The following is a 21,839-nucleotide window of genomic DNA, read 5'->3' as shown; positions in this document are numbered from 1 at the left end:
TGAGGCAGGAGAATCGCTTGAATCTGGGAGGTGGAGGTTGCAGTGAGCCAAGATTGTGCGACTGCACCTCAGCCTGGGCAACACAGCAAGACTCCGTCTTTAAAAAAAAAAAAAAAAAAAAAAGCCGGGCACTGTGGCTCACGCCTGTAATCCCAGCACTTTGGGAGGCCAAGGCGGGTGGATCACCTGAGGTCAGGAGTTCGAGACCAGCCTGACCAACATGGTGAAACCCCGTCTCTACTAAAAATACAAAAATTAGCCAGGCATGGTGGCAGGTGCCTGTAATCCCAACTACTCGAGAGGTTGAGGCAGGAGAATCACTTGAACTTGGGAGGCTGAGGTTACAGTGAGTTGAGATCATGCCATTGCACTCCAGCCTGGGGGACAAGAGCCAGACTTCGTCTCAAAAAAAAAAAAAAAAAAAAAAAAATTGAAAATCCAATTCAGGCTATAATCAATTAAAACAAACAAATTACATATGAAAATGTCTTAAACTGTCCTCCTAACTCCACCATTTGGTTTAAGATTATTGAAAGGGTCACAGGGGAGTGACAACTGTCTGGGCCAGTGGCACGGGAGTAAAAGAATTTACCAAGACAGTTGTAGGTAGAGAAAGATAGATTTATTAGAGAAGTAGGAAAATACGTTGCAAGGAGGCAATGGGCGGTATCAGTAGAAGAGGAGCAGACTGCAAGGAAACAAAGGCTTGCTGGGGATTTTACAGGATGATTCTTGGGATGATGGATTACGCCACGGCTGCAGGAGCTAACCTGCCTTCTTCTGTCAGCCGGGATGTTTGATAAATTGAGGTTTGATGTTAAGCGGGAAGTTTGTGAGTTATGTGTGTTATTTGCTCAGAAGGGCTACACTCCCTGGGACATAAATACAGACAGACCTATAACTCATCTGCTTCCTCTTCGTTTATCTGTTCTGGACCATGAAGAAAGGCAGATTTATAGCTTATTTGCTTTCTCTTTTGCTTTCCCCTGGTGCTGCCAATCTGACTCCTTTTCCCTAATTAGGACTCCACAGAAAGCTTGGAAAGCACTTCTTTTTTTGTTTTGTTTTTTTGAGATGGGATCTCACTCTGTTGCTCAAGCCAAGTTCTGTGGCTCAGTCACAGCTCACTGCAGCCTGAAGTTCCTGGCTCAAGCAATTCTTCTGCCTCAGCCTCTCAAGTAGCTGGGTCTACAGGTGCACACCACCACACCCGGATAATTTTTGATTATTTGTAGAGATATGGTCTCACTATGTTGCCCAGGCTGGTCTCGAACTCCTGGGCTCAAGCGATCCTCCTGCCTCGGCCTCCCGAAATGCCAGGATTACAGGAGAAAGTGCTTCCTGAAATCACAAAACCAGCCCAGAGCCCTGCAGAATTTGCAGCGTTTTCTCTTTAAGGTCTTCATACGTTGTGTGAAAGGAAAATAAAAAACTCAGGACCCCAATTCACTCTGCCAAAAAGGAAAAAAAAAAAATTAAGCTGAAAGCTGAGTCATGCAAGGAGCTGTCTTTCCTTTTGTTCCTAAGCAGACAGCGACAGATAAGAGGTTAAATATCTCCACAAGTAGCTACTCTGTGTTCACCTCACTTTATGTAAAGTGCTGATTTACTGAGTAAGAGACAGACATGTTTTTGATGATTCCTCTACTTGTACCTTTTCTCTTGTAACATGTAGATTACCATACTCTCCCTCTTTTCCCTCCAGCCAGCTTTTCTTTAAATCTTGAAGCCCTCAAAATCATCTTTGGAGAAAAGCACAGACCACAGACTGTTTCTGAGATTCTGCTTTTTTCTTCTGGGCATGTCCTTAACCTTGGCAAAATAAACTTCTAAATTGATTGAGACCTGTCTCAGATACTTTTTGGTTTACAGTTGCTAAGCCTTGCTCTTTCGTTGAGAGAATGTTTGCCCCCCTCTGCCCCACCACCACCTCAAACTATTATATGAACATGCTGCTAAGAACACAAACACAATTTATGCATTCTACTGACAGTATTCTTTTTTTTTTTTTAAATTTTTGGAGATGGAGTTTTGCGCTGTCACCCAGGCTGGAGTGTAGTGGCTCGATCTCAGCCCACTGCAACCTCCACCACCTGGGTTCAAGCGATTCTCCCGCCTCAGCCTCCTGAGTAGCTGGGGTTACAGGCTCCCGCCACCAAGCCTGGCTAATTTTTGTATTTTTAATAGAGACCAGGTTTCACCATGTTGGCCAGTCTGGTCTTGAACTCCTGTAATCTGCCTGCCTTGGCCTCCCAAAGTGCTGGGATTACAGGCGTGAGCCACCGCACCTGGCCAGCATTCTCTTGTTTACCATCTGCAAATGAACTAACTCACAGTACAGAAGCATGTACTGAGTGAGGCAGAAGAGACTCCACCATTTGCACCACCAGAGGCGTTGGTAGAATATCTTCCTGTTTTCTGTCCTAACAGATTTTCAGGCATGCATTTAATAGTTTTACCAGTGAGAAACAGTTTCAACTGCAAGTGATGGAAAACAAAATGAAGTATTTTTCTTCCCTACTAAGTCAGGTTGGTGGTGGGGAGCTGGGATGGTGCTCCACAGGGTAAGGGGCCCCAGCTCCTCCAAGCTTGGTGCTCTGTCCTGTGGGGCTTCAATCTCAAGGCCCAAGCTGGTGGCATCTACATTCCAGGAAGCATGATGGAGAAAGAGGCAAAGCTAAGAGAGCAAAGTTTCTGGAAGCTGCCTGCCATATGGCATCTTGCATACATTGCATTAAGCGGAACTTTATGTCTGTACTGACTGCAAGAGCAATGGGGAAATGTCTTTATTTTGGGCAGCCGCAGGTCTTGCTCCCAATTCTATTCCTACAGAAGAGGCACTGACCAAATGGATTTATGGATGGGGAGGAGAAGCCATTAGCAGCCTGTACAAAAGAGGCCCATGGCAAAACTTTAAAATTCTGGAACATTCCTAGCAGAGGTGAGGCCAGTAGTGACTGAAGTCCTGGTATCATTGTCTGGTCACAGAACAGCCCGGAGATGTGCCAGCCTACTTTGTGGTGTGGTGTTAACCCAATATTTTGCCCTGGTTAAATTTTTCTTATATAAGACATTTGCTTTTCATTCTGATTCAGAAAGGTAACTTTTATTTCTGTTTTACTTTTTATTTTTTTTTTGGAGACAAGAGTCTCGCTGTCACCCAGGCTGGAGTGTAGTGGTGTGATCTCAGCTCACTGCAACTTCCGCCTCTTGGGTTCAAGCGATTCTCCTACTTCAGCCTCCCAAGTAGCTGGAATTACAGGTGCACACCGCCACGACTGGCTCATTTTTTTTTTTTTTTTGTATTTTTAGTAGAAACGGGGTTTCACCATTTTGGCCAGGCTGGTCTCGAACTCCTGACCTCAAGTGATCCACTTGCCCCGGCCTCCCAAAATGCTGGGTTTACAGGCTACCACGCCTGGCCTAGTTGTGTTTTATTCTAACAGTAATAGAAGCGCTCCTATTTGCTCTCCCCCATCCTGTCACCAAGTGATTGTCAATTTTCCATCCTAAATATCCCTCAAGTGTATCTACTTCTGTCTTCTCCATCCCCATACTGGTCCAAGTCACATTGTTCTTTCACCTGGGCTATGGCAAAGACCTTCCACTGCTCCTTCTCCCCACTCCCAAATCCAGTGGTCTCTTGTCCCCTCATCAGTTCACCTCTGGACAGCCAGATGGAACTTTAATATTTAATTTAATTTTTATTTCTTTCTAGGGACAGAGTCTTGCTCTGTCACCTAGGCTGGAGTGCAGTGGCATGATTGAATTCCTGGGCTCAAGCGATCCTCTTGCCTCAGGTCTGCCAGGACCACTCCCCTCCCCAAGTCCCACCTCACCGCCGCCATCCCCGGCCGCCATCCCCGTCCTCCATCCCCGGCCGCCATCTTTGAGCCACTAGGCTTCTCACAGTCTCCCTCCCCGCCCTGCTCTTGGAGCCTGCAGGCCTCGGCCTAACGGCGGCCTGAGGCAGGGGCCTGGAGGCTGGTCCGCCCGCCACGAAGGTTGGGGGTCCCTGGCCAGAAGGAGGACCCGGGCGAGGCTGAGGGTTACTCGGGCAAAGGCGGAGGGGAACCCGGGCTGAGGCTGGGGGGGATCTGGGCTGAGGCAGAGGGGGACCGAGGCCGAGGGGAACCCGGGCTGAGGCAGAGGCCGAGGGGGATCCGGGCTGAGGCAAAGGGGTCCTGGGCAGGGACAGGACCTAGCCGGAGCCCGCAGGCCCACCAGGCAGAGGGACTGGCAGAGCGGCCCGCAGCCTGGCGTCATGACGGCCTCCCGCCACGCCCTCCTCCCCGCGCTCGGCTCCCTCCAGAGCGGAAGCACGGGTCGAGCGTTGGTGACGCCATGGCTGTGCTTGCGACGCCCTGTCACTGGCAGGAACCAGGTACTGCGGCCCGCAGCTCCCGGGATGATCCCCTCTGGGCCTGAGGGCCTGGCTCACTGTCCCCGCTTCCCCAGGCCGGGCCGTCAAGGCGGGGACTGGGAGTGTCCGCGTCGCCGCCAGCGACCCCTGTTTTTAGTTATCCCCTCGCCCGAAGGCAGGGAGAAGTGGAAGATCTGGGCTTAGACAGAAGCAGGTGTCATGCACTTGACATGACTGATGACTATAAACTTTGGACGATTATTTTTGGGGGGAGGGTGGGGGACGGAGATGAGTCTCGCTCTGTCGCCCAGGCTGGAGTGCAGTGGTGTGATCTAGGTGCACTGCAACCTCCGCCTCCCGGGTTCCAGCTATTCTCCTGCCTCAGCCTCCCAAGTAGCTGGGATTACAGGCATCTGCCACCATGCCTGGCTAATTTTTGTATTTTTAGTAAAGACAGGGTTTCACCATGTTGGTCAGGCTGGTCTCGAACTCCTGACCTCAGGGGATCCACCCACCTTGGCTTCCCCAGGTGCTGGGATTACAGGCGTGAGCCACCACGCCCGGCCGGATGCTTCTTTTTGTTGGATTGCACGCCTGTACCCGTCTCCTCACTCCCCCATCGTTGATTTCCTCTCCCCACCCTACCCCTGCAATTAAAGTGCATTTTCTTTGGAAACTTTTTGTAGATCTTTGAAATAATTGGAAACCTCTGGTCTTGCTATGAGTTAGTCACAAGTCAGTGTGCTAGGACAGTGGTACGCTGAAGAAAAAGGCAGTGAAGCTGGTGAAAGGGAATGCTGAGTTCTGTCTTGTGAATAGGGACCCCCCCGCCCCGACCCCCAACACACACACACAGACGGCCATGCTGCTAGGCTTCTCACAGTCTCCCACCCTGAGCAACCCTGGGGATTTGCTGCTAATGCAAGGAGCAGTGCCTAACACAGGCTCCCAGTCTCTGCTTGTTTAAAGATGCATGAGATTCGGAATCAATCACTAAAGTAACTGGATTTACGCCACAGCAAATAGAACTGGGAGTATGTCCTGTAAAGATGAAAACCTGCGGGACTTGTGAGACTTTGGATTTTGGCCACTTGCCCTGGCGTGCCCTGTGGCAGCTGAATGAGTGCCAAGCACAGGGGGCTGACAATGGCCTGGCCTTGAGATGGCCGGACCCAGACCAGCAGCTGTGACTCACTTTCCCTGCCCTGCCTGGAAAGGGGTTCGAGGTATTTACCACCTTCCCAGCAGTGATGAATACACAGAAAGTAACATCTCTAGGTCATTCTGAGCTCCTTAAAATGGAAAATAAGAGGCCGGGCGCGATGGCTCACGCCTGTAATCCCAGCACTTTGGGAGGCCAAGGAGGGTGGATCACTTGAGGTCAGGAGTTCGAGACCAGCCTGGCCAACGTGGCAAAACCCCGTGTCTACTAAAAATACAAAAACTAGCTGAGCGTGGTAGTGCACGCCTGTAATCCCAGCTACTCAGGAGGTGGAAGCAGGAGAGTTGCTTGAACTCAGGAGGCAGAGGTTGTAGTGAGCCGAGATCATGCCACTGCACTCCAGCCTGGGACAAGAGCGAAACTCCTCCGTCTAAAAAAAAACAAAAAAACAGAAAATGAGAAACTTTCCCCAAACAGTGTTACACGGTGACTTGGGCAAAACTGACTCTCTACCAAGAGACACTTGACTGTAGTTTTCCTGGCAGGGACAGCATGTATGAGGTCTCTAGTGGCCCAATCTGTTGCCCTCGTTTTACCTGGTGTCACGTAGGGTGGATGACAGCTGTTGTTTGCCACGCGTTCCTGACAGAAATATAACCCTTCCAGTCATTCACCGTGAGCCTGACTGGTAGAGACTTTAGCAATGGGGAAGTACCACAGACTGTTCCATCAGGACAGTGCTGGGCCTGCAGTCCCCAGGGGGTACCCACTTGCTTAGCCAAACCCCAGACGTTTCATTTAAAAGCAGAAGTGAAAGGAAGACCAGGTTCCTGAAAGGGTTATTCTGACTTAATCTGGCTATAAAAATGCTATTGGCTGTTATTTGGTGTGGCCAAAGTGCACCCAGAATGTCTTCTCTCTCCATTCAGCGCACACGTTACTTTGGCTAAGAGGAGGTGAGCGGCACTCTGCCCTTCCAGAGCAAGCATGGAGCAACAGGATCAGAGCATGAAGGAAGGGGTGAGTGTGTTGCTCAGGGAGAGGGGCCAAGAGCAGGCTGGGCTGCCAGGGCCTGTTCAGCCGTCCTGGAGAGTCGCTGCGGGGGCTTCTGGCGTTGCAGAGGGAACTCTGTGTTGGGAGGGATCGTGGTGGGGAGAGGGCGAAAGTCTTGTCCAGCAGGTGGTCTTTTATAGGGAGGAGAGAGGTTTAGAGACAAGTGCTCTGTGGAAATCGTTCTACTGGAACAGTTTAAAAGCTCCTGCCTTTAAAAGCAGGATCTGTAACTGAATGGAAGAGACCCAAAGGATTCATTTGTCCCAACTTGAACCAAACACGTTAGCTGCAAAATCCTTCTATGGTTGGTGAGATGTTTCGCTCTGCCTTCGTTTTGCTTTTGGCTTCAGGGCAGTTAATTTACTTTTTCAGCAAGTAACATAGCTGAGCCGCATGAAAGCAAGATAAACTCAGAAAAGGCGTTGCTTGATTTGAATTTAGTTCAGATCTGTCACGTAGGTTTCCTGCCTTTTAGATACTGAGGCTCCCTTGTTTTAGAGACGAAAAATTTTCATGGACTCCCATAACATAATTGCAGTTTACTTTCTAGATTCCCTTGATTGAGGAGAATGCATAATGTCAGAAAAGTAACATTGACTTATTAACACTTTATAAGAATTTGCATTTATTCATCACAATAGCATCTGCTTATATTTGGAGTGGAGGAAGGGTGGTGCACATTTTTGCAAAACAGCATTTGTTCAGGCATGGATGTGAGACCCTCACCATAGGCAGACTGGAAACATGCTCTGTAGCACATAGATTAAGAGTGGGTCTTGGGAGGCCGAGGTGGGTGGATCACCTGAGGTCAGGAGTTCCAGACCAGCCTGGCCAACATGGTAAAACCCCATCTCTTCTAAAAATACAAAAATTAGCCAGGCATGGTGGCAGGCGCCTGTAATCCCAGCTACTCAGGAGGCTGAGGCAGGAGAATCACTTGAACCCAGGAAGCAGAGGCTGCAATGAGCTGAGATCGCACCATTGCACTCCAGCCTGGGCAACAAGAGCGAAACTTCATCTCAAAAAAAAAAAAAAAAAAAAGAGTGGGCCTGGGAAGTAGAAACCCCCAGGATTCATTCCTGCTCCATCCTATTCTAGCTGTGGGACTTGGGCAAGTTCTTCTGTGCCTCAGTTTTCTCATTTGTAAAATGGGAGTAATAACCATACCACCTCATAGGGTGCTGGAGCAATTAAATGAGACAATGCACGTAAAGTACCTGGCACAGAGTGAGTTCCCCGTAAATGTTACTACTTTTCTCTGTCTCTCTCTCTCTTTTTTTTTTGACACAGAGTCTTGCTCTGTCACCCAGGCTGGAGTACAGTGGTGCGATCAAGGTTCACTGCAACCTCCACCCCCTGGGCTCAGGCGATCCTCCCACCTCAGCCTCCTGAGTAGCTGGGATTACAGGCATGCACCACCACACCCAGCTAATTTTTGTATTTTTAGTAGAGACGGGGTTTCACCATGTTGGCCAGGCTGGTCTAAAACTCCTGACTTCAGGTGATCTGCCCGCCTCAGCTTCCCAAAGTGCTGGGGTTACAGGTGTGAGCCACCATGCCTGGCCATCATAAACGTTACTACTTTTCAATCATTCTTTAGAGCTGGCTTCTCCACCTCCGCATGATTGCCATTCGCCGCTGGCTAATGCTTTGTTGTAGGGGCTGTCTTGTGTGTTACAAGATGTTTAGCAGCATCCCTGGCTCTACCTTCCAGATGCAGTAGCACCTTCCCCCAGGAGTGACAACCAATGTCCCCGAGAGGGCAGAATCAACTCCCAGCCCTCAACTGAGAGGCACTGCTTTGGAGTCTACTCAGCCCCTTCGCTTGGGTCATCTTGTTTGTCTCACAACTAAGAAAGTGTCAGACAAATCAAGTGTTATCACCTCCATTTTATAGAAAAGAAACGGAGGTGACGAGGACTTAGGTGTTTGGGGGTCAGGAAGGTCTGCTGTCCAGAGAAAGGCACAACGGTCACGTTCCCCACGTCCACCAAGTGCAGCTGCAGAAAGGAATGGAAACACCCCCACGTGGCAGGCCCTGAAACTGAGTAACACATTGCGAAAGGAAATGATTCAGATGGCCACATGTGAGAGGCATGGGCTGACCCCGCTGCCCGCTGCCTCAGCCCTCCAGGGAAGGAAGCCTCCTCTGGGCCAGAGGGATGAAGGTGGAGATGGGCTTCCCGCTCCTGAGAGCAGCCTGCCCCTTGGGGAGAAAGCCAGGGCGTGCTGGGCTTCCTGAAACACTCCGAAGGAAGCGATTCCAATGGTCTGTAAGAATCTGGGAAATCATTAAGTGCAGCCAAGAGTGGATGTAGGAGTCAAGGAGAAACGCGGGGGCAGGCGAAGCCTACAGAGGCTGCGCGGTCTGGAGAGGAGGGCGTCAGGCAGTGTGGAGCCAGCTCCCTGCCCCTCAGTGGTTGTGTGGCAGTGGCCTCACTGGCCTTTTCTCTTCTTTTTCTTTCTTTTAATTTTGAGACAGGGTCTTACTCTGTTGACCAGGCCAGAGTGCAATGATGGGATCATAGCTCACTGCGGCCCTCAAGTCCGGGGCTCCAGCAATCCTCCCACCTCAGCCTCCCGAGTAGCTGGGACTACAGGCATGTAGCACCACGCTTGGCTAATTTTGAAATATTTTGAAGAGACGGGGTCTCACTATATCCAGGCTGGTCTTGGGCTACTGGGCTCAAGTGTGCCTTCTGCCTCGGCCTCCCAAAGCGCTTGGATTGTAGGCCTGAGCCACTGCACTCAGCCCTGCTTTTCTCTTATGTAGAGGGCAAACACTGACATCTATCAGATGTGCACCAAGGACTTTCTGCCAGGAAAAAAAGACTCTTGGTCTGAAAGAGAAAAATAAAATGGATTAGGAAAAAAAAAAAAGGTACAACAAGATATTTTACAACTACATAAGAATTGAGGGCCAGTTGCAGTGGCTCTGGCCTATAATCCCATCAGTTTGGGAGGCCGAGGCAAGCGGATTGCTTGAGCCCACAAATTTGGGACCAGCCTGGGCAACATGGCGAAACTTGGTCTCTACAAAATATACAAAAATTAGCTGGACATGGTGACCGCGCCTATAGTCCCAGCTGAGGTGGGAGGATCGCCTGAGCCTGGGAGGCAGAGGTTGCAGCGAGCAGAGATAGTGCCACTGCCACTGCACTCCAGCCTGGGTGACTCCAGCCAGAGTGAGACTCTGTCTCAAAAAAAACAAAGGATTGTTGAATAAAGTTCCCCACCTCAATAAAAAGATGCCGAAGTGCTTTGGAAAATCAAGACACATTTTTGTGCAGTGGCTCCACCAGCAACTAGTTGAGTATCCTAACTAGTTGAGCAACTAACACCCCTCTGTGCTCTCTGGGTCCTCACTGATATTCATTTGTAATTAATGGATTAATTAACCCATTTGTAACACCTACTACAGACCAGGCATGGTCCTAAGTGTTCTATACCAGTGAACTCATTTATTCCTGTGGTGGTATCATTATCCTCGAAAGTTTTTTTTTTTTTTTTTTTGAGGCGGGGTCTGGCTCTATCACCCAGGCTGGAGGGCAATGGCACAATCACGGCTCATTGCAGCCTCCTGGGCTCAAGCGATACTCCTGCCTTATTTTTAAATTTTTTTATAGAGACGAGGTCTCACTATGTTGCCCAGGCTGGTCTCAAACTCCTGGACTCAAGCCATCCTCCTGCCTCAGCCTCCCAAAGTGCTGGGATTACAGGCATGGACCACCAGGCCAGGCCCATTATCCCCATTCTAAAGGTGAAGGAACTGAGAAGTTCAGGGAGTTGCCCAGGGCCACACAGCCCAGCAGAGCCAGGCTTCCATTCCACACTCCTGGGCTCCAGAAGCTGTGCTCCAAACCACCACAGCGGCTGACGATGCTCATCTCTCCCTGCGCCTTCCACTACCTGTTTGTGAAACTGAGTTCAACAGTGTGATAAAGTGATATAGCTTGAAGTACTGATCCTCCATGAGCGCTGACTACTCCAGGGATGTTTGCATTCTGACTGGAGATTCCTAACAAGGAAAAGTTTTGAGCTGAAAGAATGTCTCTCTGACAACGGAAACTTCAGGATGGATTTCTAAGGGAGATGGTTTGGGCTCCCTTCCCAGTGACCTTGAATCGCACCCTGTCAGAAAGTCAGCCTTGAGGACTGTCAACCTAAAAAAAGAAATGGAAGCAAAATTAATGTAGAGAGTGTACTGGGGCCAAGATTGAGGACTGTAGCCCTGGGAAACACTGGGAAGTACTTTGGAGAGCGTAGGAGAGGTTCAAGATTTTAAAGAAAAAAGGACAAATCAGGAGAGGAGTGATTACAAACGGTGTTTGTTAGGAATTCTTACTGGTTTAGAGAAATGACATTGATTTAGTGATAGGCTATACTTTTTTTTTTTTTTTTTTGAGACAGAATCTTGTTTTTGTCACCTAGCCTGGAGTGCAATGGCACGATCTCGGCTCACTGCAACCTCCACCTCCTGGGTTCAAGCAGTTCTCCTGCCTCAGCCTCCCGAGTAGCTGGGATTACAGATGTGCGCCACCATGCCCGGCTAACTTTTGTATTTTTAGTAGAGATGGGGTTTCACCATGTTGTCCAGTCTGGTCTCGAACTCCTGACCTCGTGATCCGCCCACCTCAGCCTCCTACCAAAGTGGTGGGATTACAGGCGTGAGCTACTGCGCCTGGCCTACATTGTTGACTGTAGAGTATGCGTTATGGTGTCTGGTGTATGGCATTGTTAGGCTAATTTACTGCTACTTGGTGGCAACACTCAGTGTAGAGTCCACATAGCAGGCAGATGACTTAGCTCATGTGGGAATAAGATGTGACTGCTGCTGTATTTCAGTGCTTTGCTGGACCGGTCATTTAAAGGGGTGCACATCCCCCCAAAAGTTTCTTTTCTTTCTCGGGGTGGTTGTTATTACTAAAGTCTCAAAATGTTCTCTGTATTATGAAAGGCAGGAAGCTGGTTTACTGACAGCATGAGGAATGTGGTTTCTGGTTTCTCCCTGAAGCACAGCTCAGAGTCATGGCAACCTCCTTAGCCTCTAAGGAGAGCCCCTCCCGGTCACGGCTGGGGGTCACTGGAGCTTCCCATTTTAACAAGCTGGCCAGAGACCCGCACATCCTCTTTAGCCCCTCCCTTTTCCTCATGCCCTAATCCAGCCCAGTACCAAATTCTTTTTGTTCTCCCTCCTGGAAAGCAAAAAAAGAAAGAGAGGGCTTAAGCCTTCTTTCTACTATGTGCCTTTTAAAATGTAGTACTGCATCTTTATTGAGAATATAACTCAATACCATACAATTTCACCCCTCTAAAGTACACAGGCCCAGGCTGGCACTGTGGCTCACACTTATAAAACCAACACTTTGGGAGGCTGAGGTGAGAGGATTGCTTGAGACCAGGAGTTCAAGACTAGCTTGGGCAACATAGCAAGACCCTGTCTCTATAAAAAATGTAAATAATAGCCTGGTGTGGTGGCTCACACCTGTAATCCTAGCACTCTAGGAGGCCAAGGCAGGTGGATCACTTGAGGTCAGGAGTTTGAGACCAGCCTGGCCAACATGGTGAAACCCCATCTCTACTAAAAATACAAAAATTAGCCAGGCGTGGTGGCATGCACCTGTAATCCCAGCTATCCGGGAGGCTGAAATTATGAGCTGCACTCACAGTGAGCTGAGATTGTGCCACTGCACTCCAGCCTGGGCGACAGAGCAAGACTCCGTCTCAAAACAACAACAACAAAAATTTAAATAAATAAAGTATACAGGCTGGGCATGGCAGCTCACACCTGTAATACCAGCACTTTGGGAGGCTGAGGCAGGAGGATTGAGACCAGCCTGGGCAACGAAGTGAGACTCTGTCTCTACACACACACACAAAGTACATATTAATATATAAAAGTATACAATTTATCACCAAAGTGAAATAAGCCAGGCACGGGAAGACACATGATCTCATGTGTGGAATCTGAAAAAGTTGAACTCTGTAAGTCGAACTCACAGGGTGAGAAGTGGTGTCTCATGCTGATTTTTATTTGCATTTTCCTCATGGGATATCAAGTCTTTTTAATTCACATCCTCGATAGTCCTCAAAGCTGGTACTTTTAACACCTACCATGGCCCATTCCATTACCCAAGTGCCCATCTGCTGTCTGCTGGCCTCTGCAGTAACCCGCTCCTTGGTCTCCCTTCTGCTCTGCACGTGGCAGCTAGGGTAATTTTTTAATCTGTTATTTATTTTTTGAGACAGAGCCTTGCTCTGTTTCCCAGACTAGAGTGCAATGGCGTGATCTCAGCTCACTGCAACCTCCTTCTCCTGGGTTCAAGCGATTCTCCTGCCTTAGCCTCCTTAGTAGCTGGGACTACAGGCATATGCCACCATGCCTGGCTTATTTTTGTATTTTTAGTACAGATGGGGTTTCACCATGTTGCCCAAGCTGGTCTCAAACTCCTGACCTCAAGTGATCCTCCCGCCTTGGCCTTCCAAAGTGCTGGGATTACAGGTGTGAGCCACTGCACCTGGCCTGGAGTAATTTTTTAAAAGTTCAAGTCCTTCCATCCCACTCCTCAGCTACAGAGCACATGGAGGGAACAGATGGAGTGAATATGGAGTGAACGCCCAGTCTTTTCTGTGGCCCTCACCCCGGTTTGCCCTCCTTTCCCCACGCTCCAGCCACACTGGCCAAATTCCAGATGCTCAAAGGTTCTGAGCTCCGCCTGCCTCAGGCCTTTCCACATGCTGTTCTCTTTCTCTGAATCACTCTCTTCTTCTCCCTCCTCTCCTCAGTGAAATGTTGCTCCCCCGACCTCTCTTTTTAACCACTCCTGTGTTTTTCTTCTTAGTACTTACTACAGTTACAGCTTATTACATTCTCATATAGTTTCTTAATGTGTGTCTTTACCATTGACAGTAGTCTGCTGGGGGCAGTTGTCTTGCTTACCGAGGGTACTGTGCTTCCTGGAGTCCAGTTAGCTGGCCATGCGTATTTGTTTAATGAAGGTGGTTGGACCAGCAGGGTTAGTGAGAACCCACCCAGAATAACTTTGCTACTCTTAGGAGAGTGAGCGGTGATTCCTACTGCGCCCACAGAATGTGCCTGTGGCTTGAATTCAGGGAGGCAGTGAAAGAATGGAGGGTGAATTGAGTGCTCTATGCTCAGAGACTCTATAGCCTGATCATTTGGTCGCTCTGATCTCTCCTCCATAGTCTCTCTGATCATTTTTGCTGGGATCCCATCAAAGCAGTCAGGGAGCTGGCTATCCATGGTGCCTGGCAGAACCCCCAACTCTGGGGCATGAGCCCTGGGAACCAGCCAGCTCCACCAGCTGGGCTGTGCTTGTTGACTGTGCTGCTGGCCAGAACCCCACCCCTGACCCCAAAGGACTTCAAACCTTAGGGCACTCATCAGACTGAGGGAGTGGTCAAGAGCTGCACTTGGCTGTGTGAATGAAGCTGGTTGCAGTCTCGTCCTACTGAGAAGAGAATTAGAAAAGAACTTTTTTTTTTTTTTTTTTTTGAGATAGCGTCTCATTTTGTGGCCCAGGCTGGAGTGCAGTGGTGCAACCATAGCTCACTGCAGCCTTGAATTCCTGGGCTCAAGCGATCCTCCCACCTCAGCCTCCTGAGTAGCTGGGACCACAGGTGTGTGCCACCACACCCAGCTAATTTTTAAATTTTTTTTGGTAGAGACAGGATCTCCCTATGTTGCCCAATCTGGTCTCAAACTCCTGGGCTCAAGCGATCCTCCTACCTTAGCTTCTCAAAGTGCTGGGATTACAAGCGTTTGCCATCACACTCAGATAGAAGGGATTTTTTCTTTTTTCTTTTTTTTTTTTTTTTTTGAGACAGGGTCTTGCACTGTCACCCAGGCTGGAGTGCAGTGGTGTGATCTCAGCTTACTGCAACCTCCGCCTCCCATGCTCAAGTGATCCTTCCACCTCAGCCTCCTGAGTAGTTGGGATTACAGGTGCACATCATGCCCAGCGAATTTTTGAGTTTTTAGTAGAGACGAGGTTTCACCATGTTGCCTGGGCTGGCCGAGAACTCCTGGGCTCAAGCAGTCTACCCATCTCAACCTCCCACAGTGCTGGGATTATAGGCATGAGCCATCGTGCCCAGAAGAGAATTTTTTAATCAACATTTTCTTCCCTTTCTTCCTCCCACCCCCACCCCTCTCTCTTCGTCTGTAACAAAATCAAGCAGTAGAATAGCTATAGGGGAGGGATTTTTGTCTGTCTTGTTTGTTCACCGCTATATCCCCCACACTTAGAGCAATGCTGGTTCACATTGGGTGCCCAATATGTTGAATGATTGAATGGCTGAATAGACGAGTGAATGAATGAATACACAGAGCGAGTCAGATGGGAGGTGAGCCAAGCCTATTGTGTGTGCATATGTGTGTGTGTGGGGTGGGCTGTGTGTATGTGTGGTGTATTTGTGCCTGTGTGTGTGGGGGTGGGGGGTGGTGTGTATGTGTGTGGTGTGTGTGGGGTATGTGTGTGGTGTGTGTGGGGTATGTGTGTGGTGTGTGTATGATGTGTGTGTGGTGTATGTATGTGTGCATATGTGTGGGGGTGGGGTGTGGGTGTGTATGTGTGGGGTGTGTGTGGAGGATGTGTGTATTGTGTGTGTATGTGTGTGTTGTGTGTATTGTGTGTGTGTATTGTGTGTGTAGTGTGTGTGTATGTGTGTGTGTATTTTGTGTGTGTGTGTGTGTTTGCTCTTCACCAGGGCTCCTTGCAGATGCCGCCTTTCAGAGGTTCACTCCACCCCATCTGGGGCCCCATGACAAGGCAGGAAAGATATTGTTTCTCTCCCTATCTGGTTCCTCACTTACTTCTCTCAAGACGTCCTCTTTAGGCTGGGCGCAGTGGCTCATGCCTACAATCCCAGCACTTTGGGAGGCCGAGGCAGGAGGATGGCTTGAGCCCAGGAGTTTGAGACCAGCTTGGACAATATAATGAGACTCCTGCCTCTATAAAAAAAATTTTTTTAATTAGCCAGGTATGATGGCATGCACCTGTAGTCCCAGCTACTCAGGAGGGTGAGGTGGGAGGATCACTTGAGCCCAGGAGGTTGAGGACACAGTGAGCTATAATAGCACCACAGTGCTCCAGCCAGGGCAAGAAAGCAAGACTCTGTCTCAAAAAAAAAAAAAAAAAAAAAAAAGATTCTCTGTAGATTTAGATTCAGTGGGATAGTGCTCGTCTTGTCTTTGGAGGGCCGAGCATGAACCTCTGTCACCTGTGAAAGGGGGCTCTCTGGCCAGGCACAGTGGCTCATGCCTGTAATCTCAGTACTTTGGGAGGCCGAGGCAGTCAGATCATGAGGTCAGGAGATCAAGACCATCCTGGCTAACACAGTGAAACCCCATCTCTACTAAAAAACACAAAAAATTAGCCGGGCGTGGTGGCGGGCGCCTGTAGTCCCAGCTATTCAGGAGGCTGAGGCAGGAGAATGGCGTGAACCCGGGAGGTGGAGTTTGCAGTGAGCCGAGATTGCGCCACTGCTCTCCAGCCTGGGTGACAGAGCAAGAATCCATCTCAAAAAAAAAAAAAAAAGAAAGGGGGCTATCCATCAGAGTAGATGGAAGAAGGTCCTTTCATGGCAAGTCAGAGAGCAGCGTCCCAAGCGCTCTCCAACAGCAGATTCACCTCTGCAGCTAGACATGGTTGTAATTAATCCTGGCAAACACTCTGTGAGAGAGTGTGATTGTCCTCATTTTAGAGATGAGGAAACTGAAGATCCCAGAAATTAAGCTGAAAAGTGGCATCGGGTAGATTCAAAACTGAGGCCTGTAGATTTTAAGCCCACAGCTCCTTCTTGTCATTAAAGATTGTCTGGAAGGAAATTTTCAGTGGCCCAAAATAGCCAAAAATTTCTTTTTTTCTCTTTGATTTTCTGGGAGTTTATGTTTGAGATGGTGCAAGAGCACATTTGCTACAGTTGGCAAATGCCCCACGTGGCAGGAATGTCACAGGAGCAATTCAAACATCAACTGCAGTAGCTGCAGTGTTAGAGAAGTAGGTTTCAGCTTCTTTCTGATGCGGTGGTTCTCAAATGGAGCACTTCCCCACCGGGGGACACTTAACAATGTTGGAAGACATTTGGGTTGTCGCAGCTGAGGAGAGGGGTGCTACTGGCACCGTGTTTACAGGATGCTGTAAACATCCTGCTGTGCTCAGGACAGCCCCCATAACAAAGAATTATCAGACCCCAAGTGTCAAAAGTGCTGTGGTTGAGAAAGCCTGTCATAACCCAAGGTGGGTTGATGGTAGGTTTCAAGGAATGGAGTAGTCTCAAGACTACGGATCTTCAGATTCTGTTACATCTTTCTACGAAACTAAAGTAAAGCGGGAGGGCCCTGGAACCCTGGGGCTGCTTCCTGACCTAAGCTGTGATCTCTGCAGAGGCTGACGCTTGTGCTTGCCCTGGCAACCCTGATAGCTGCCTTTGGGTCGTCCTTCCAGTATGGGTACAACGTGGCTGCTGTCAACTCCCCAGCACTGGTAGGTCACTGTGGTGAGCAAGATGTGGGGAGGGCATTTGGAGCAGCCCATTTCCTGGGTGGGACTGGCCAGCGTGGGGCTGTTCACGCAGTGGGTCCTGAAGCAAAGGGAGAGGGAAACACCCTCCGGACACTGTACAGACCCAAGGGAACTCGCAGACACAGGGCTCTTGGGATAAGCCAGGTCTGGATGGACACACAGTGGGCTGGGCTCCAGGGGGGGCTCAGATCTTCTGTGGCCTTGCCGTTTAGAGGGAATCGGAGGGGCCAGGGGTCTCCCAACTGATTGGAAAATTGGAGTCATCCCTTTCTGGCTGAGAAATACCCAGGGTGGTTTGCTGCTCAGAGGCTTCCCAGCCCTCCCGGTGGGTGCCCACCCTTCTCGCTGCTCATGAAGCTCTGTCCTGCCTCCCATCACCCCCCGGTTAATAAGGTTGGTCTCTGTGTGCCCAGGTTATTTCGTTGGGTGTCCTAACAGCTAATGTTCTTCCTGCAAAACCGGATCAAATTATTTTGGTGTTCTGTTTTGCTTTGTCTCCTAGCTCATGCAACAATTTTACAATGAGACTTACTATGGTAGGACCGGTGAATTCATGGAAGACTTCCCCTTGACGTTGCTGTGGTCTGTAACCGTGTCCATGTTTCCGTTTGGAGGGTTTATCGGATCCCTCCTGGTCGGCCCCTTGGTGAATAAATTTGGCAGGTAAGGGAAGGTGAATTTTTAATTCCCTGAAACTCATAGACCCCCATCAGAGCTAAAATATAGGCCTAAAACTGAAATCCTTACCATGAGGCTAAGATAATAACCACTGTGGTCATTTTTCTTTTCTTTTTCTTTTTTTTTTTTTTTAATTTTTGAGACGGAGTCTTGCTCTGTCAGCCAGGCTGGAATGCAGTGGCGCGATCTTGGCTCACCACAACCTCTGCCTCCCAGGTTCAAGCGATTCTCCTGCCTCAGCCTCCTGATCCTGGGATCACAGGTGTATACCACCATACCCGGCTAATGTATTTTTAGTAGAGACGGAGTTTCACCATGTTGGTCAAGCTGGTCTCAAACTCCTGACCTCAGGTGACCCACCTGCCTCAGCCGCCCAGAGTGCTGGGATGACAGGCGTGAGCCACTGCGCCTGGCCGGTCATTTTTATTTTCTAATGGGGTCAGAAAAGAAGACCAGACATTGACAGTGTATGGGGACCTAGGCAGGGTCTCAGGGGTTAAGAAGCAGGGGTGGCCGGGGATCTACAGGCTCTCGGGCAGACCGGGAAGGAGCCGTGTGTGCTTGTGGAGACCCAGGACTTGCTTCGGTTCATACTGCCCTTTTGCCCCCACAGTGTCATCTAGGACATCTCTCTTGTGACATCAGCCTCGTGAACAAAGGGGTCAGGGCTGTATCTTTGCCCCTATTTCTAGAAACATTAGAAATGCCATATTTTATTCCAAAAAAGTGTCCTTAAGATGTCACACTCCCCCGTGTGAATTCCATGGACATTATGGAAGACCTAGTTAGAAACAGAATTTTAGAGGTCCCCTCGTCCAATCCCTCCAGGGATGAGGAGCACATGGGGCTGAGTGAGGTCACAGATCTAGTGAGCCCAGAGTAACCCAGACTCTGACTCCTCCTCCAGTATTTCAAGAAAAGAATCTGAGAATAAAAACACACAGCCAGGCGCGGTGGCTCACGTCTGTAATCCCAACACTTTGGGTGGCCGAGGCGGGCGGATCACCTGAGGTCAGGAGTTGGAGACCAGCCTAGCCAACATGGTGAAACTCCATCTCTACTAAAAATACAAAAATTAGCCAGGCATGATGGTGGACGCCTGTAACCCCCCTACTCAAGAGGCTGAGGTCAGAGAATTGCTTGAGCCTGGGAAGCGGAGGTTGCAGTGAGCTAAGATCGCACCATCGCACTCCAGCCTAGGCAACAAGAGCAAAACTCCGTCTCAAAAAACAAACAAACAAACAAAAAACACCGCCGCAGCTTTGGGATCTAACATCCTCTGGAGAGGTTAGTGTTGAACCCACAGTTTTCCCTGTGGGCCCTCATGGAGCAGAACATCCCTCCAGTCAGAATCAGACCTGTGGGACACTTCTTGAGTTAAGAGCGCGCCGTTTGGCCCACAGATGGAGCCGAAGGTTGCTAATTGAGCTGTCTACTTAAGAGTCTGATAAACACTATTTGGCTATTTGCCGTTTTCTTAAGTATTTGTGGGTGTTATTTATTTCTTTATTTTTTGAGGTAGAGTCTTGCTCTGACACCCAGGCTGGAGTGCAGTGGTGTGATCTTGGCTCACTGCAACCTCCACCTCCTGCCTCAGCTTCCCAAGTAGCTGGGATTACAGGTGTCTGCCACCATGCGCAGCTAATTTTTGTATTTTTAATAGAGACAGGGTTTCACCATATTGGCCAGGCTGGTCTCAAACTCCTGGCCTCAAGTGATCCACCCACCTCAGCTTCCCAAAGTGCTGAGATGACAGAGGTGAACCACCGCGTGTGGCCAGTGTTATTTAAATAGCAACTAACTTTTATTAATGAGTTCCTATGTGCCAGGCACTATCCTGTGTTTAGAGGTACTATTACAATCTTCACTTTATTTTTATTTATTTTTGAGGTGGAGTCTCACCCTGTCACCCAGGCTGGAGTGCAATGGTGCGATCTCAGCACACTGCAGCCTCTGCCTCCCGGGTTCAAGCAATTCTCCTGCCTCAGCCTCCCAAGTAGCTGGGATTACAGGTGCGTGCCACCACACCCAGCTAATTTTTTGTATCTTTATTAGAGATGGAGTTTCACCATGTTGGCCAGGCTGGTCTCAAACTCCTGACCTCGTGATCCACCCGCCTTGGCCTCCCAAAGTGCTGAGATTACAGGTGTGAGCCACTGTGCCTGGCTAATCCCCACTCCATTTTAAAGATGGGGAAATGGTGCACAGAGAGATTCTGTAACTTACCCGAGATCACACAGCTGGGAGGTGGCCGGGACTGCAACCCAGCATATTTCACTTCTAAGCATGAGCAAGTAATGTGTATACTCTACTTTTGTTACTTAGGGAAAATATCTTCTTAATCTGTTGCTTTATTTTTTTAATCATACATATAGTACCTTTTTTACGCAAAATTTTAAAGTCTTCAAGTGGTCAAATTTATAGATTTTGCTTCTCAACTGGGGACACTTACAAAGCAAAAACCATAAATATATATGTGTGAGACAGGGTCTTACACTGTCACCCAGGTGAGAGTGCAGTGGCATGATCACAGCTCATTGCAGCCTTGAACTCCTGGGCTTAAGGGATCCTTCTGCCTCAGCCTGCTAAATAGCTGGAACTACAGGTGTGTGCCATGATGCTCAGCTCATTTTTTAGTGTTTGTAGAGACAGGGTCTCACTATATTGCTCTGGCTGGTCTCAAACTTCTGGGCTCAAGCAATCCTCCCACCTTGGCCTCCCAAAGTGCTGGGATTATAGGCACGAACCACTACGCCTAGCCTCTTCTATATTTTTAAAATTTATTTCACAATTTTGTTCGTCCAGATAGATGTGGTGTTTTATTTTGTATATATTAAGTGATGAGAGAGAACTAATTTTGTTTTATTTTTCCAAGTGGAAAGTCAGTTGCTTTCAAATTTATCTTAGTTATTCATGTTCCTTTACTCTTCCATTTAAAATTTTAAGTCAGCTTCTCGAAATCCCTAAAGAAAGATTCTGATTGGCATTGCTCTGAATTTATAAATTAACTTGGGGAAAACTGACATCTCTACAATGTTGACCTTTCCCACTCATGAGCAAACGAGAGCTTTCCATGGTCTTCAGGTCTTCCTACATGTCCTCCAATAAAGTTTCACCGTAAAGGACCAAGGATTTAGTTTTCTTTATCCTGGGAGTCACTGTGGTTCCTTGTCTGAAGTTTCATGTCTTTGTCATCAGTTCTGAGAAGTTTTCAGCCGATATCTCTACAAATATTGCCCTTCCCCAATTTTCTATATTCTTTGCTTCTAGAACTCCATGAAGTTCCTCTGTGTCTTTGAATCTCTCATATTTCCCATCTTCTTATCTCTCTCGGGTGCTTTCTAGGTAATTTCTGCAGGTCTACCTTCCTATTCATTAATTCTCTTTTCGGATGTAATAAACCTGCTATGTTTTTAATTATTTTATTTTTCATTTCAATAAGTTCTGTTTATTCGTTTTTAAAATCTACTTTCTATCATTGTTTTAGATAACTTTGTTTTATAGTTTTTTGTTCTTTCCTATAGTACTTTTTAAATTTTATTTTATTAGTTATTTATTTATTTTTTTGAGACAGAGTCTTGCTCTGTCACCCAGGCTGGAGTGCAATGGCACAATCTTGGCTCACTGCAACATCTGCCTCCTGGGTTCAAGTGATTCTACTGCCTCAGCCTCCCAAATAGCTGGGATTACAGGCACCTGCCACCATGTCCAGCCAATTTTAGTATTTTTAGTAGACATGAGGTTTCACCATGTTGGCCAGGCTGGTCTTGAACTCCTGACCTCAAGTGATCTGCCTGCCTTGGCCTCCCAAAGTGCTGAAATTACAGGCATAAGCCACTGTGCCCAGCCAGAAAATTTTAGGCCAAGATGATTTCACTGGGGACTTCTATCAAACACTGAAAGAGTAAGTCATTCACAAGCATACATAAATTATTTAAGAAAGTAGAGAAGGAGAGAACATTTCCCAACTCATTCTATGAGGCAAGCATAACTCTAACAACAAAACCAGACAGACACATTACAAAAAAAAAAAAAA

General features: G+C 48.4%; 1 protein-coding gene across 2 annotated transcripts in view; it reads left to right on the top strand.

Annotated features, from left to right (window-relative positions):
• SLC2A5 (solute carrier family 2 member 5) overlaps positions 1-21,839 on the top strand; it is a 52,301-nt gene that overhangs the window by 13,007 nt on the left and 17,455 nt on the right. Inside the window, exons 1-4 of one of the 2 annotated variants that reach the window (XM_032758825.2) lie at positions 4,275-4,384; positions 6,455-6,545; positions 16,988-17,086; positions 17,628-17,788. In XM_032758825.2, the coding sequence (XP_032614716.1) occupies positions 6,513-6,545; positions 16,988-17,086; positions 17,628-17,788 (293 nt within the window). In that variant the 5' untranslated portion in view covers positions 4,275-4,384; positions 6,455-6,512. Of the gene's footprint in view, positions 1-4,274; positions 4,385-6,454; positions 6,546-16,987; positions 17,087-17,627; positions 17,789-21,839 lie in introns of those variants that run through there. The other variant, XM_058444276.1, reaches the window with a different exon arrangement.

The sequence above is a fragment of the Hylobates moloch genome, unplaced genomic scaffold (genome assembly GCF_009828535.3).
Source record: "Hylobates moloch isolate HMO894 unplaced genomic scaffold, HMol_V3 SCAFFOLD_9, whole genome shotgun sequence".
Lineage (NCBI taxonomy): Eukaryota > Metazoa > Chordata > Mammalia > Primates > Hylobatidae > Hylobates > Hylobates moloch.
Note: the sequence above shows the minus strand (reverse complement) of the source record. Positions and strands in the feature narration are given on the sequence as shown.